Below are 15,526 nucleotides of genomic sequence, written 5' to 3'. Positions count from 1 at the left end.
CTATCGCCGGGGGTGCGAACGTTCCGCAGTTTCAGTTACACCAAATTTGCCATAAAAATCATGCCATATTGCATCTTGACGGTTTTATATTGAGTACATGCTGATCTAAGTGATTCACATGGCGATTTCAGGTGACTAGAAAGATAATTGTGAGTGTAAATATTCGTTATTTTAATGTACAAATCGGTTGGAAAAAAAAACAAACATCACGATGCCCGTTGCCCGGTGTAATACCGAAGGATGGAAATTTTGTTCGTTATTTACACATGTATGTATACTGTACAGAATAGAGATGAGAGTATTTTCGCGTAATATTGTAGGAAATTTGTCGGCAATAGCTAAAGCGCATTGTAATTGGCATTCATCATCAATGCTTTGTGAACGTCTTACTTCGTGGTCAACGGACTTTGGCGGGATTCGTGATTTATAATGGCGGCGTTCTGGGTATAAACAACTGACAATCGGTGGAAAATTTCTCTTCTTGCCGCCAATTTAACGGACGGGTTTTGGCGTGCCGTTACCGTATCGTCGTTAATTGTAGTTATTGAAGTGAAAGAAATGTGAAAAGTAGCCGTGAATACTCTGTTTTACATTTGCAATTTTTCGCGTGCAGGGATTCAGGCCACAGACGTATGAATATAGCACAACTGGCATTGCGAAGTCGTTTAGGCTATGGAAAATTCACCGTGTCAATTTTCAATTGTTGCAAGCTAAACTCAGATAACATTCGAAATCATTTACACAAGTCCCAATCCTCTGTACTCGATCGTTTAATCAAAATGTAGTCTCGATGAATCCTAACAAGTGCAGCGCGGAATTTAGAAAGCAGTTTTGTTCTATTTGTGGGGTGAAAAATTGTCGTGAGTTTTCCATCGGTGATATTCTTTGCCGTTTATTCAGTGTTTTCCATAGAACTGTAAAATTTATTCAGTGTCTTCCACGGGAATATAAAATTTATCCAGCGTCTTCTACAGGAATATAAAATTTATGCAGTGTTCTTATGAGGAATATAAAATTTATTTAGTGTTCTCCACAGGAATATAAAATTTGTTCAGTGTTTTCCACAGGAATGTAAAATTTAAATAGTGTTCTCCGCAGGAATATAATATTTATTCAGTGTTCTCCACAGGAATATAAAATTTGTTCAGTGTTTTCCACAGGAATATAAAATTTATTCAGTGTCTCCCACAGGAATATAAAATTTATTCAGTGTTCTCCACAGAAATATAAAATTTATTCAGAGTTTTCCACAAGAATATAAAATTTATTCAGTGTTCTCCACAGGAATATAAAATTTGTTGAGTGTTTTCCACAGGAATATAAAATTTATTCAGTGTTCTCCACAGGAATATAAAATTTGTTGAGTGTTTTCCACAGGAATATAAAATTTATTCAGTGTTCTCCTCAGGAATATAAAATTTGTTCAGTGTTCTCCATAGAAATATAAAATTTGTTCACTGTTTTCCACAGAAATATAAAATTTATGAAGTGTTTTCCATGGAAATATAAAGATTATTCAGTGTTCTCCACACGAATATAAAATTTATTAAGTGTCTTCCATGGAAATATAAAATTTGTTCAGTGTTCTCCAGAGGAATATCTAATTCACGACAGAAAGGATGCACTTCAGATGGTGAGGCTGGACCGATTATCAAGTTGCAGCATGGGTGAGTCGCATGAATTTAAAATCACTCATTATTTCTGGCTGTTAGCTATTTGAAAATGTTCGGTGGTACCATATCAAAAGTGTTGGAAACTCGCTCTTGTAATTTAGTCACTAATGTCACCTATAGGTCACGGCGGCAAAAGTTTTTAAGCGTTTCAAATGTTGGCAAAATTCAATTGGGCGACTTTTTAGCTTAGTCTGATAATTAATTTTGTTGAAAAATTAATGGCTTGTAGATTTGAACTAATTTTAAGGTGAACTATTCAGCTGACAAGCAAATGTCCGAGTCGGTGCGCATTAAGATGATTTCAAAATAAATATAGTTTCTGTTGCATTTTTTCCGAATCCAGAAATATTTTATATTTAATTCTGTTGAGACAATTCTTAAAACTTAACTTTACAACAAACAGGATTAATTACTCAGCATATACTTTGCGTAATTGAAGGGAAACTAATTAGTTTTGAACTAGTATCTGAATATAGGTATAGTTTCCATGCTGGAGCTTTACATATCATTTGTTAAGAACAGGTTCTTTTGTTCCTCGTTTTTACGGTTTTGTTGAAATGTGGGGATAATCTTACGCCATTTATAACATATTGATTCAAGGTGGACTGGATCAGTTGAGATTTCTTTATAATATACATGAACCTTGTATAGACTGTATACTTTATCCCACGGCGTAAAGATATATAGGTGTAAGTTTGTAAAATTCACTAGCTGGCAATACTGAGTCGAGCTCGGAACGGAAAAATACATTGAAAGCATGATTTTGTTCGCTACTTTTTAATCGGACGACAAAACGTTTGGCTTTGATGTAAGCTGCTTTGATTTCTCACCATCATGCACTCTATGCTCGTGAATACGATGTATGTATGTACGTGAATCAAAATATTGAGACACTACATGGGGCTAAAACGTGGGTCGTCGTTGATGAAATTTCTTCATTGAACGTTGCCAAAGATTCGCGTATTATTTTGAAATGGCCGAAAGAGCGCCGATCTTCCAAGGCACGGAAGTAACAGCAGTGCCCTACACTTACCGACTCAATCAAAACAAGTGCGTAGTTTGTTCGTTCACCGCAAAACTACCGTGGCACTGCTGTCGATCACCGAGCGGTACGAGCAGGCACGAGGTGTAGGACGACAACGACAGACGACGATCTACGCTTTGTGAATTGGTGTAAGTCGTTAGTGAAAAATTGCGTCGAAAAAATGGCTCTGCACGTTCCACAAGCGCCCGGAGTGGCTCAGATGCTTAAGGATGGAGCTCGCGTAAGTATTTGTAATTACGGTAGTATTTTTTTTACTTCCAGTAACCGTAACGCGATTATAAATCGGCCGGGTCACCGGTGATGCGTACCGCGTGTGGGCGCGGAGGTACCGACTCCGAGAACGTTCCATCCGAGATTCGTCACCATTTATGGGCAAAATTTATTTTCAATCACATAAAATCATTCTCGTGCCAGATAATTTATTTGTTTGACGCCCGCGTTAGATATGCTATTTTTAATGTATTTCTGCTTTTCAAAGTATTTTTCAGGTTTGGAAGAAGCTGTTTATAGGAATATATCTGCCTGTAAACAATTTGCGCAAACGGTCCGTACCGCCTATGGGCCAAATGGCATGAATAAAATGGTGATAAACCACATTGAAAAGTTGTTTGTCACAAGCGATGCTGCTACTATTATTAAAGAGCTGGAAGTCGAGCATCCGGCTGCAAAGTTAATGGTCTTGGCCTCGGAAATGCAGGAAGCAGAAGTAGGCGACGGAACAAACTTTGTCATTATCTTTGCTGGGGCCTTGCTTGAAGCAGCTGAGGAACTTCTCCGCCTGGTAAACTTCTTGTTCTGCAGCTACGTCAGATCTGTTATGCACGTGCATGAGATTCATTTCAGTTTAGTTTCATATTGTCAAGTGCCTGGCGTTTGAAAATAATATATGAAAAGTTGCCTACAAATCGTGATTCTATTTAACAAACAAAAATTTAAGCAACAACTCAAATATGAGTTCCTTGAACCATATTTGTTGAACCCATAATCTCCTTTTCCAGGGTGTAACAACATCGGAAATAGTTGAGGGTTACGAGGTTGCTTTAGAAAAGGCACTAGAGATCTTGGGGTCGCTAGTTGTTTACAAAGTCGAAGATTATCGCGACAGTGCTCAGGTACAGAAGAGTATAAGAGCGGCAATAATGAGTAAGCAGCTAGGGAATGAGGATTTTCTCACTTCTCTCATCAGCAAGGCATGTATATCCATTATACCGGAAAAAACAACATTCAACGTGGACAACGTTCGTGTTTGCAAGATATTAGGCGCAGGTCTGAACTCCTCCCAGGTCGTGCAGGGGATGGTTTTCAGAAGGCAGGTAGAGGGTGACGTAACAAAGAAACTGCGTGCGAAAATTGCGGTATACACTTGCGCTATAGATATTATACAAACAGAGACAAAAGGAACTGTGCTTATCAAGTCAGCTGACGAACTAATGAAGTTCTCACGAGGTGAGGAATCGCTCCTGGAAAATCAGATTAAGGCTATAGCCGATTCAGGAGCCGAAGTTGTTGTTTCGGGAGGGAAATTCGGAGATATGGCTCTTCATTATATAAACAAATACAATCTGATGGCTGTACGACTGCCGAGCAAGTTTGATCTTCGTCGTTTGTGTAAAGCAGTTGGAGCAACAGCTCTCTCCAAACTGGTATGCATCTTCAAAATTTGACTCAGAAGATCATCTACCAGTGAAAAATAGATACTATTAACGAGAATCTATAATTGCCACGCAATCTTATATAATTTTTAATTTTATCCATAGACTCCACCTTGCAAGGAAGAACTCGGATATGCAGATACAGTTCACATGGACGAGTTAGGGGATACAGCAGTTGTTGTGTTCAGGCTAGATGGGAATGAAAGTCGCATAAGTACAGTAGTCGTTCGTGGATCGACAGATAATTATATGGATGACATCGAGCGTGCGATAGATGATGGAGTAAACACGTTCAAGGGATTGACAAAGGACGGACGATTTGTGGCGGGTGCTGGAGCAGTTGAGGTTGAGTTGGCAACCCAGGTTGCCGCTCATGCCGACACACTTCCCGGTTTAGAACAGTACGCTGTAAGAAAATTTGCTTCCGCTTTGGAGACATTCCCAAAGACACTTGCTGAGAACAGTGGTAATCGGGCATCTGAACTGCTGTCGAAACTGTATGCAGCTCATAAGGACGGAAAACGTAACTACGGCTTCAACATTGAAGTGAGTGTTCTCATTACTCGGCTTGGTGATTTGCTCAGTGATAAAGCATCGAAATTCGATAAACTTATCCATTTTTATTTTGTCCTATTACAGGGCGATGGGCCTGTGCTCATAGATGCCGTTAATGCTGGGATACTGGATCTTTATGTAGCAAAACAGTGGGCGTTGAAGTACGCTGTTGGAGCGGCATGCACCATTCTGAAAATTGATCAGATTATCATGGCTAAGCGTGCCGGAGGTCCGAAACCTCGCGCTGGTGGTCATAATAGTGATGATGAAGATTAAAGATTTTCATAACCTCACGATACAGTGTTCAGGGTAATTTTTTCATACCTATACCCAAATATGTTCAGTGCGATGAACATAGGAGGATCGAGGAAAAACTTATTACACTTACCTTGTTGGTATTGCCTCTAACTTGCAAATCTGATGAGAAAACCAGGGAAGCTTTATTATTTTACTTCAAGTTATGGGAGATAATGTGTGCCCTTGTAATACCGCAAATAATGTGATGAAATATTAGCTTTTGCCATTTTGTACTTTTGTCACAGCAAGACACACGCTTACATTCACATTAGCTTGATTATTAAGATGTATCGAAATATAAATTTAACAAATTTGATATTGTATGCAATCCTTCGATTCGATGCTCTAGTACATTTTATTGAATCATCGCCATTCAACTAATTTTTATTAGAAGCTAATTTCTCACAAAAATCTTGTCGGAAGTGTTATCAGAATTATTTATCTATTTTTATTTTCCATTCCTTTTAAACACAGAGTTTAAGTTATACTGCATAGGTGATAATATTTCCATCGCAGAATTTTCAATCATTCAATTTTATTCAAACATTTACATAATTCTTTGTATGATCACATATGAATAATCACTAGGGGTTATTAGATTTAAAGAAACTGAAGAAATTTAAGTCACCAGACAAACTTTGTAGGTTTGTGAAATTTATTCGGAGAAGACAGCCGCATTCGCCGATTGAATCTGAAATCTATGGATAAGGCTTGTTTTTAAAATAAAGTCACTCTAAAGCATGGCGGTCAGAGTTCAAGAATGAACACTGACGTTGATTAAAATGGGACTAGAGCCAGAGAATAAAAATGCTTGAAAGACTTTGGGTGTGTTTGACGCTTGAACTCGAACCACTAGCTTCAGCTTCGTATGCTATAACTGATGAGACATAGGTCCACAAGGTTTTAAATAATTTCTAACCTGTGTAAAAAATTCCCTGTTGCGGAACCGTACGCCGACGGCTCTGATTATGCGGCCCTGTGAGTTTTCTCTGGTAAAAAAAACAGCAGCCACGGTAAAATAATGCAAAGACTAGCCTCACAAATACTTCGAATACCTCCAGAAGCATAAACAGCGTTATTCCCAAATACAAGCTTAGGGCACCTCCGAGAGAGCCGACAAAATTTTGCAACTGGACAAATATGGTGGATAATCAACATGTTATTGACTGAATATGAGAATATTTACCTTGTAAGTTGGATGCTGGTCGATAGATTGAACTCTGAGGTTTTCAAAAAATACGTCTATCGTTAAAACGTTCTGAAGAAGAAGTTGTTTTTCACGGACCCGATAATCTGACCGATATTTCTCATACTTGCAGGCTCTTGCCATACCAAAACGTTGAGCTACGTCACACTGGTAAAGAGCATGCTTAGATTCTTATTAAATTCACACATCTTACTGGCTAGGTTAAATGGGTTACCCAGTGCCAATCTTGGATGGTTTTCAGTTCATATCTATCTATGTCTCACCCAGTTATTCTCATTCGGCCATGCAGCTTGGGAAATTTTCATATTGTAAGTAATTTCTCTGAAATATTCATACAAAGAGGTATAAGGCAATTAACTTTGTCATTGTTCAATTGAGTAACGCTGAAATGATTCTACTGTGCTAGCAGCAACACAGGTTTGACTACTAGCATTGCATGTTAGTTTCCGTGTCATTTCAATTATCTGGTAAAAACCTGAGATAGGCATAAAAATATACTATTTACAACCTGCAATCCATATTGCAGCTACACTCGCGTGTTCGTGTTTCAAATTCTTCGAGCACCCGGCCAACACAGGCGTAATCCCGATCTGTTGACAGTTTTGCACAAAGTTTCAATTCTATGTTAATACAAGTAAAATTGATAAACCTGTCTGATGAGCGGCAAAATTTCCAACTTTTACTGTATTCATACTCAAGTTAAAGGTCCTGGAGTTGAAACTTACTGTCAGATGTTAAATTGCAAGGCGATACACCTGTGGATATATCCATGTAAATTGGATGTGTACATGAACAGAAATCTTCAAATGCAAGCTGCAAGCATATACGTTGGCACTGCTGCAATATTTATTGATTAAAGGTTGATACTGAAATCTTTACTGCAATTTATGGGTAAGTGAAATACTTTATTCATTGGTATCTCAATAAGAAATCCAAAATGTTTGAATTTTCAGTACAGGTATCTTTAACATACCTCCATCGAATATCTGTAAGCATCTCCAACCTTCGCTTCGTACCACGTTCGTTCCCATCCTGAGGTGCAGTTTGTTATATACGGAAGCTTCTCTCTGGTAACTTGGACCTGTTTCATCGGTTGGCAGGTTAGCATTTGTTGAAAATTAATGTGAAACTCATATGCAGAACACTATGAAGTGGCAGTCGATTAATTGTTACCAACCTGTACGAGAGCAGTGCTGGTGGCCGTGTGCGGTGGTATTGTTAATCCATTCTCATTTGGTAGGGGAAATTGGGAAGGAGGATGCACAACAACCCGTGCTCCAGCTCTGGGACTCAGTCCTCCTCCAATATAATTTGACTGGTCCAGGAACAATTCCATAGAGAGTCCTAGGCATCATTTGATGTGTTTGATGTGTATGATAAATAGTCAGCAATGGGTACTTTGTGCTGTCTGCTTTGCCTTACCATAGTCTTTGCCTGGCATTACTGTCCTCCTTGTTGTGGTGAAAGTAAAACAATTACCGTAGCTAGTACTCGAGATGGTTTTGAAAAATCTGTGGAAGGTCGGATGTTTGTATTGCAAATACAATAACTGTTCGAGTAAAACTAAAACAAATTACGAGAACATTGTATTATATGAATTCTATACACGCACAATGTAATGTTACTGCAGGACTTGCCGCTGAATGTACAAGCTCTTATAAATCCTGTAGCATCATGACCCATTGCGATGCGATCTTCTTCCGTAAAGTTTGCATATAAAGCTAGAAAGTTCATCAAGTCGTTGAATGATTGAGTTTGATTTATCTGGGGCTTAATCTCTTCTTCGTCCGTTGCACTGACAGTTGGTGTTGCTAGACTGGTTGGAGCTTCCGAGGTCTGTAGGCTTGCAGAATTGCGCAATATCGTGCCACCAACCAATCTTAGGGATCATATACCAGCACGAAATCACATAATATAGAAGTACTGAATTGCCTTGACACTAAAATATGTACTTCATACGTAGGTAGTTTAGCAACATCAATCATACTTATTGGCTACATATTGCCAGGACAGAACTCTATTCATGCAATCCGAAACTAGTACCTACCTCGATGACTTGGTTCCATCGCTATGATTTTCTGCAACAGTGTTCGCATAGCTGTTATCATCTGTATATCGATAAACTGTTTCCATTTTTCCCTGAGGCAGATACCTTAGTGGATCATTGTCTATCCACAATTCACCTACTCCTGTGTTCACTATGAGTAGCAATACCGAATGATATTGTGTATGAAATTAGTTGTGGGTGTAACGTGTTCCAATAATGCTTACAAAACTCCGAGTTTATCTACTACAGATTGCGTTAAAATATTTCTAAATCACAGCGTACAAAAATATTCTTACCGTGATTATTTCCTACATTGTTACCATTGTCGCTATAACGGTGGTTACTCCGGGTCATTCGGCGAACCACACTGCAACTTGTCACCTGGTACAGTCTAGTAAAATCGATCGTATATACTTATAGAGTGTACAACTGTAGATAAATATTGACTACCCTTGATTATTATTCATTACTCGCCCAAAGACTAAGATATAATTATCTGTTCAGACCTTTCCAATTGATTGCCAAGTTCGGTTCCTCGATTTCGACGAAAGAGTCTTCTCAAGTTAGTGCAGTGAACGCGATTCAAATTGCATACTGTGACAGCAGGAAATGGCAGGGCGGTGGCCTGTTTCAAGTTCATAGCTGTTGTTACGGGGTATGAGAGGTAATCCATGCAACTTACGTAAACGTCGCGAATTGTACATGCCAACCCGATCTAACCAAGGTAAGTAGAAAGTTTGTGTTATGATTCGTTTATCAAGAGTATTTGACAATTTTTAATGGATACTATGGTATTTAGAATGGATGCATAAAACTAATGGTATATTCTAAATTGGTGTTACATGTGATTTCCAATAACAGTATAATAATTTTATCTACACTCACTGTGAACAAAATTGACCAAACAAATGTGAAAAATTTTCCTTGAGCATTGTGAACACTTTGCAAACCGGGAATCGTCGTGAGTCCCAAGTATTTGTGCCATGTCAGCCAAACAGGCCTCCAATAACCAATTAACGTTCGACATATCATTTTCCACTGGCGTTTTAATCTTGCCTCAAAATATTTCATTGTCTTCTAATTTTCCGTAACGTCTTTTTTGACGCAGTTCTTGTATCAATCAAGTTTAGCTAAGAACTAAGAGTACAGATTGTGTGCCAAGTTTCGGTAGGATGTTGATGGGTCAACATGCCGATCATCTACTGTGTTTACCAAGTGATTTTTCAATCTTTAATCTCTACGCCACATTAAGGTCATAAAATACACTCCGTGTGTTTACCTGGGTAACTATATATGATATTGCATTATTATTTCAGCAGCATCAGCTTGGATGTTAGGTGTTACGTAGCTGAGGAAGTTGCTAAATGAAACAAATATCGTTAATTCTGCACGCTACATTTATTGATCTGTTTTAACATTCATGATCAACTCATAGATCCCTTTCTCTTGGTTACATAGTTACATGTGCCATTTGGATTAAACGAAATTCACAAATAGGGAAAATGTGGAAATAATTTTGGCACTACAGTTAATAGGTATGTACCATTGTACAGTGTAATTATTCATTAAATGTTTCATCAAATTATTTACAAAATGTTATAAGTAAATTAAATTATAATACGAATGTCACTGACGATCTATAGATTCGAATATGAGAAATGAATATAAATAAGTTCATAGCGACGAATATTTTACAAACGGTAAATCTCATTGTTACTTGACTTGTACACAAGTCAAAGTCGGGGCAACGACAGTTCCTTTGCCCGGAACATGGAGCGGGAGACCTTTGTAGACTGCTTGCCTTTCACTATCAGTCATAAGATCAGGTGCACAGGTTTCGAATATTTTTTTCTTAGAGTTTAGAATATTGTCAGGCGCACGGGGATAGCCGTCAACATGGACCAAGTCTCCCGGTACAGCGCCGAGCGGCGGGACAAGAATCTCGACTTTATCCGGTGTAGAGGCACACATGACCATTGCCTCCGAAGTCACCCCACGCATCTTTGATGGTTTTAGATTGCACAAGAGTACGACCATTTTGTTGTTCAGCTCCTCGAGAGGCACATATTTTACCAATCCACTGACCTAGAATTATGTTAATATACTTTTGAATATCCATCAATATTTCATTGTAATTGAATGTGCATGATTTCAGGGTATGGGTATGCGAATGTCTAGGACAGAACTTGGTATTTCTACAGAGATAATTACATTGCACGGCAGTTCTCTCAAATTGGATAATGTGCGATCGGTTGTTTTGTGAGCTTTAGGCTTACCACGGTTCTGTTTTTTTCCTCTCCCACGTCGACCTCCTCTACATACAGGGTGTCCGCGTCAGGGTGTTTTTTAGCATTTACAATTCTTCCGATTCTGAAGTCAAGCCTACCAACGTCAATTGGCGGCTCTTGGCTTTCAACCGTCGGAGCTATTGGCTTCTTTACCCCTGGCCCCTTTTCCTTGGACGCTTTTTTCCCCTTGATTGCCTTAGCATCTGGTTTGTTTTCATTTGCCGTTGAAACGGCAGTTTCTACCACAGAGATATCCTTCGAATCAATTTTTACAGAACATCTACCATTGGCTTGCGGTATCTGAAAATGGAAATTTTTTTCACATGCCTAAGTTCGCTGCCGTATGCGAAAAGTTACTATACTTGCACTAAGTTACCTGTTTAACCCCGCGGTTCATTTCTAATCGTACAAGTTCATTCTTGTACCTCTCTATCTCACCTCGAAGAAGTTGATTTTCCAAACTCAAAACATCGGTTTGATTAATGTACGTCTCTTTCGTACCTTTTTTCAGCTGATCAACCTATAATTTATTAACGAAAACTGTAAATGATTTCTTATCAATATCAAGGTGTCCACTACACGTATGTATGTAACCTGACAATGAGTTGGGTTAGGTTAATCTAGGTTACAACATACTTCTCGTTTTAATCCTGCTATTATTTGTTCAGCAGCCGATGCCTTTGACTCCAAGCGTTTAATAACATTGGCCGATGCCATACTCGAAGTCAATAGATTGTTTAATCTAACGCACACCGGTAATATATTCTTCGCGAGGATCGGCATTCGATACCTCCTACCGAAACAATGCGGACAAGTGCCTCGTGTTGTATTATAGTCTCCCTGTTTAGTTCAGTCTGGTTCAGTAACCCCGTCCTAGGAATGACCAAAGATAATCGATTTTCGATTAAATCGATGAATCGCGGCAATATCAGTGCGGTGTTCCACATGATCGGTTACCCATGATCGCCTGCTCAACGTGAAATTTGCTTTCCAAAATGACAGCTGTGGACTGGGACGAAGTAAAACGCCTAGCTGCTGATTTTCAAAAGGCGCAGCTGAGCTCGACGCTGCAAAGGTCTAATTTTCACTCGCTCACTTATTTATAATCCAACATTTGCTAACCTTTTTCTTAATTTCACAACTATAGCACATCCGCACATAATTTGTTCAGGATTAAGTTAGGTTAGGGTAGGTGGCTCAGAATAACCTCGTATAAACATAATAATGTAATTTAAATAGTCAAACATTGGACAGTGTTGATTGATCGTATTTTAGCCAGTTTCCATAATTGATATTTCTTGCAGATTGTCGGAGCATAATTGCGTGGAGATTGTAACGAAGCTGTTGGAAAGTAAACTTTTGGACGTTGTATTCACAACAGATGGCAAAGAGTACGTTACGCCCCAGCAACTCGTCAGAGAAATCAAGGATGAGCTACACGTATGCGGCGGTCGTATAAACCTGGCTGACTTGGCTAAACTACTTAACGTTGATCTATCTCAAGTGTCAAAAGCTGCAACCGATATTGAACGACATGACAAGTCTGTCAAGCTAGTTCTGGGCCAACTAGTCGATAAAACCTACATGACCAAGATCACCGGGGAAATAAATGACAGGTTGAGCCAGCAGGGCCATGTTGACGTTGCTCAGTTGACCCTGCACTATGATCTTCCTGCCGAATTTTTACAATCCACTGTAGAAAGAGAACTCGGGAAAACTATATTTGGAAGGCAGGATAGACAGGACCCAAGAGTTTTCTATACGGAAGGATATGTGGCTAGAAACAAGGCAAAGACGAGGGGGGCATTGTCCGGCATCACTAAACCGACCCTGATTTCGGCCATTCTTGGCCAGTGCTCTGTGCCTGAAAGGATATTTTCGTGTGAGTTGTATTTTCGATTATTCGTAATACATTGTTCACTGTTTACGTTTTACCAGAGACCTGATCAAAATTCAAGTGGCTTGCTTAGTTGAAATTAATTATCAATACTAATTAGTGATTTATTGCAGCAATTCTTGACAACTTGCAGGAGATGAGGCAAGTACCGGGAGTTGTGACGGGGAAACAGGGAGGCAATGGGATTTATGTACCTTCGATTTATTCAAAGAGCCAAAATGACTGGGTGGACAATTTTTACAAGCAAAATGGCTACCTTGGTGTGTGTGCTTTCAAGTTTTCATTCGATATTTTATCATTTGTATTTCTCACTTTTTCATGGTTACATTAGAACCTTGTCGCGATTGAACTGCTAATATTCAAGTTATTGCTCTTTGTGGCTGATATTGTCGAAAAATCTCCATACATATACCAGTTCTAAGGACTTACAGTCTTGACCGAAATTTATCGTTTAGCCCTTACCTTGTTAAAAAAATACGATATCGCCATTTTTTTTGATTAGTGTATAAATTTTCAAATACTATTTTCAGAGTATGACGCTCTCTCACGTCTAGGATTTTCGGACCCACAGAATTTTGTGAAGCGTCATTTTGCGAATGAAAAATTATCTCTGCTGGACTCAGTCGCAGTGGGTCCAGCTATTACCGATCAAGTCGATGCAAACGTGGAAGAGGTTGCAGCTACTGGCTCGTTTACTGATATCTATCCGCTCTTGCCGTCTGTATTCAGTCCTGAAGATGCTGAGACTTTATTGAAAGATTCAATGAAACGAACAAATTCAAACATCCATGTCTTTGCGAATACTGTTGCTATATCAGATGCATTTCTTCAAAACTTGGTGTTGCGATTTGAGGGAGTTGCTGAGAAAAAAGCTAAAGAAGCAGTAGACAGTGGAAAATGGTTACAGTTTGTTGCCGAATCAAAAATAAAATCTAAGCTTGTTGATCCTGATGAATGCAGGGTGGATAAAAGGGAGGAGCGACGAAGAAAAGCTGTCGGCGGTAAAGCTGGGGGTGGTAGCCAAGGTCGTGAGACCAGGACTAAGTCTACAAAGAAGAAGAATTATCGTGGAAAAAATACGGTTGACGCTGATTCAGATGATGCGCAAGAGTCACAGAATTCTGTAAAGAAAGAATTCGTATTCTTCACAGTTGACGATATTGCAATTGAGATCGGTAAGGATGAGAATCTGTCCGATATTGAGGGACTTGTCAGAGAATTGGCGTCCTACTTACAGCCGAACCTAAGTAAACAAGCAGTGGCAGCTGCGGAACAGCTCGCACAAATGACAAAGACAAATAATTTGAATGTGGTTGAGGAAAGACTAAATGCTTTGGCAACAAGCATACGAGTACTTGACAAAGGTATAAAGCAACTTGACAAAGGTATACAGGTCGGCCTTACTAAGTATCTGATGAAAACATTAGGTACCGATCTTGTTAGCGATGTTTTCAAGCTGGCTGCGCAACAAAATTTGATTCAATGCCCGGAAGTAATAACAACCGAAGCGAGACTAAAGATTATTACCGAGCTACCATCTGACGTTAAGGACCCTTTAAATAATTTGCATAAGGCAGTGGCGGGATCTTCGGTAGAGGAGTTTTTGATTGCTGCTGAACCGGCGCTGGCTGCTTGCTGTTTGGTACTGCGAAAATTTGACAAAAAAAAGGAAAGACCTGTAGTGGTTGGTCACCGTGAAGCCTTGTTGGAACAGTTATCGACAACTCGGGATCCAGCCCTGGCATTACATCTAACAACCAGCATCCTTTTTACAGCTACCACACAGACTGCACTACACATGTCCGGCAGGCATGTGTTATCTGTTCTCGAATTCTTACAGCCGCTGATCCAGTCTCATGTTGCTTCTACTCTCTCGAGATATCACGGTTGGTTGCAATTACTTTTTATCACCATTCCCTTTAATTGTTTAGGCCAACACATTTTTTACAAGAGAGACGTGTGTTTCTATTACAGATCTGGTTCTGCAGCTGCTCAGTTCAACTGACGAGAACGTGAAGCATCAAGCTCAAACTGCTTTGGACGATGGTTTAGACGAAATCAAGAAGATTGCTATTAATTTTAAAAAACAACTAAAACCTGACAACTCGCAAGATTAAGCAGTTAGTTGAGTCTATCGATTATCTTATTATATAATACATATTTTAAAACCAATCGTTATTCATTCAACGTTGAATAAGTATTGAATACATACGATCAGGGGTGACTCCTTATATCGAAGAATACGATTACATTAACAAGTTTTTATTGGGATTCTCTACACGGTGTGGTCGGTTTTAATCGCCCCAGGTAAATATTTTGGAATTGAAAAAGTATATAAGAAAAAGTCTTACACAAAACCTGTAGGGTTTCAAGGGATAAGGATTATGCTCATACCTACAGGTCAACTTGTGAATTGTCTCATTTTTCAGATTTTGCAAGTTTTTTTTGTCATCCCTTATTTAGTACCGTTCTTTGTTGCGAAATAGGTTTTAGAAATAATTCTCGAGTTACCTGAGCGGTAAATACATGTTGGGAAAACTGTGATGGGAATCGAATGTCGGTAATCGATTTATACTTACTCTATGTAGTGATAGTGAATAACACCACCGATAACCGTCGCGACGTTTGTAGATACCTTAGCAAAAATCCGATCAGAGGGCGTTAATCCTCGGGAGATACGAGAAATATTAGCACCGGCTTTTCCTTATAACCTTTCGGAGTACAAGTAAAGCACGACACAGTACAGGACGGTAATCAACCTGAATTTACCGTCCACGATGTATCAAAAAGTGTTTAAAAAATTGATTTTGTGTCAGATCACGCTGCCAAATGAGGTTCAGGAAAAACGAGAGTATGAACCCTATC

At 39.1% G+C, this 15,526-nt stretch overlaps 4 protein-coding genes across 4 annotated transcripts; 2 read left to right on the top strand and 2 right to left on the bottom strand.

Moving 5' to 3' along the window:
• Nucleotides 1-2,781: 2,781 nt before the first annotated feature.
• On the top strand, nucleotides 2,782-5,538 carry CCT8 (chaperonin containing TCP1 subunit 8). The gene is made up of 5 exons (XM_046618963.2): nucleotides 2,782-2,938; nucleotides 3,197-3,499; nucleotides 3,717-4,361; nucleotides 4,476-4,916; nucleotides 5,010-5,538. Exons 1-5 carry the CDS (start codon nucleotides 2,879-2,881, stop codon nucleotides 5,199-5,201), a joined length of 1,641 nt encoding a protein of 546 aa, XP_046474919.1. The 5' UTR covers nucleotides 2,782-2,878; the 3' UTR covers nucleotides 5,202-5,538.
• A 111-nt stretch (nucleotides 5,539-5,649) lies between these two features.
• LOC124215504 (amiloride-sensitive sodium channel subunit gamma-2-like) lies at nucleotides 5,650-9,243 on the bottom strand. The gene is made up of 12 exons (XM_046618964.2): nucleotides 8,983-9,243; nucleotides 8,773-8,867; nucleotides 8,477-8,627; nucleotides 8,042-8,308; nucleotides 7,852-7,940; nucleotides 7,607-7,773; nucleotides 7,403-7,510; nucleotides 7,155-7,266; nucleotides 6,938-7,019; nucleotides 6,693-6,750; nucleotides 6,409-6,576; nucleotides 5,650-6,352 (listed from the first exon to the last, which is right to left on the bottom strand). The coding sequence occupies exons 1-12, from the start codon at nucleotides 9,147-9,149 to the stop codon at nucleotides 6,137-6,139; spliced, it is 1,680 nt and encodes a 559-aa protein (XP_046474920.2). The 5' UTR covers nucleotides 9,150-9,243; the 3' UTR covers nucleotides 5,650-6,136.
• A 612-nt stretch (nucleotides 9,244-9,855) lies between these two features.
• LOC124215507 (aaRS-interacting multifunctional protein 1) lies at nucleotides 9,856-11,547 on the bottom strand. The gene is made up of 4 exons (XM_046618971.1): nucleotides 11,401-11,547; nucleotides 11,141-11,284; nucleotides 10,753-11,064; nucleotides 9,856-10,561 (listed from the first exon to the last, which is right to left on the bottom strand). Exons 1-4 carry the CDS (start codon nucleotides 11,545-11,547, stop codon nucleotides 10,190-10,192), a joined length of 975 nt encoding a protein of 324 aa, XP_046474927.1. The 3' UTR covers nucleotides 9,856-10,189.
• A 45-nt stretch (nucleotides 11,548-11,592) lies between these two features.
• On the top strand, nucleotides 11,593-14,910 carry Ufl1 (UFM1 specific ligase 1). Its single transcript, XM_046618954.2, has 5 exons — nucleotides 11,593-11,839; nucleotides 12,069-12,646; nucleotides 12,775-12,921; nucleotides 13,192-14,547; nucleotides 14,636-14,910. Exons 1-5 carry the CDS (start codon nucleotides 11,760-11,762, stop codon nucleotides 14,776-14,778), a joined length of 2,304 nt encoding a protein of 767 aa, XP_046474910.1. The 5' UTR covers nucleotides 11,593-11,759; the 3' UTR covers nucleotides 14,779-14,910.
• The last annotated feature ends 616 nt before the right edge of the window (nucleotides 14,911-15,526 follow it).

This window comes from Neodiprion pinetum, chromosome 3, assembly GCF_021155775.2.
Source record: "Neodiprion pinetum isolate iyNeoPine1 chromosome 3, iyNeoPine1.2, whole genome shotgun sequence".
Lineage (NCBI taxonomy): Eukaryota > Metazoa > Arthropoda > Insecta > Hymenoptera > Diprionidae > Neodiprion > Neodiprion pinetum.
This window is presented reverse-complemented; position numbering and strand designations above follow the sequence as displayed.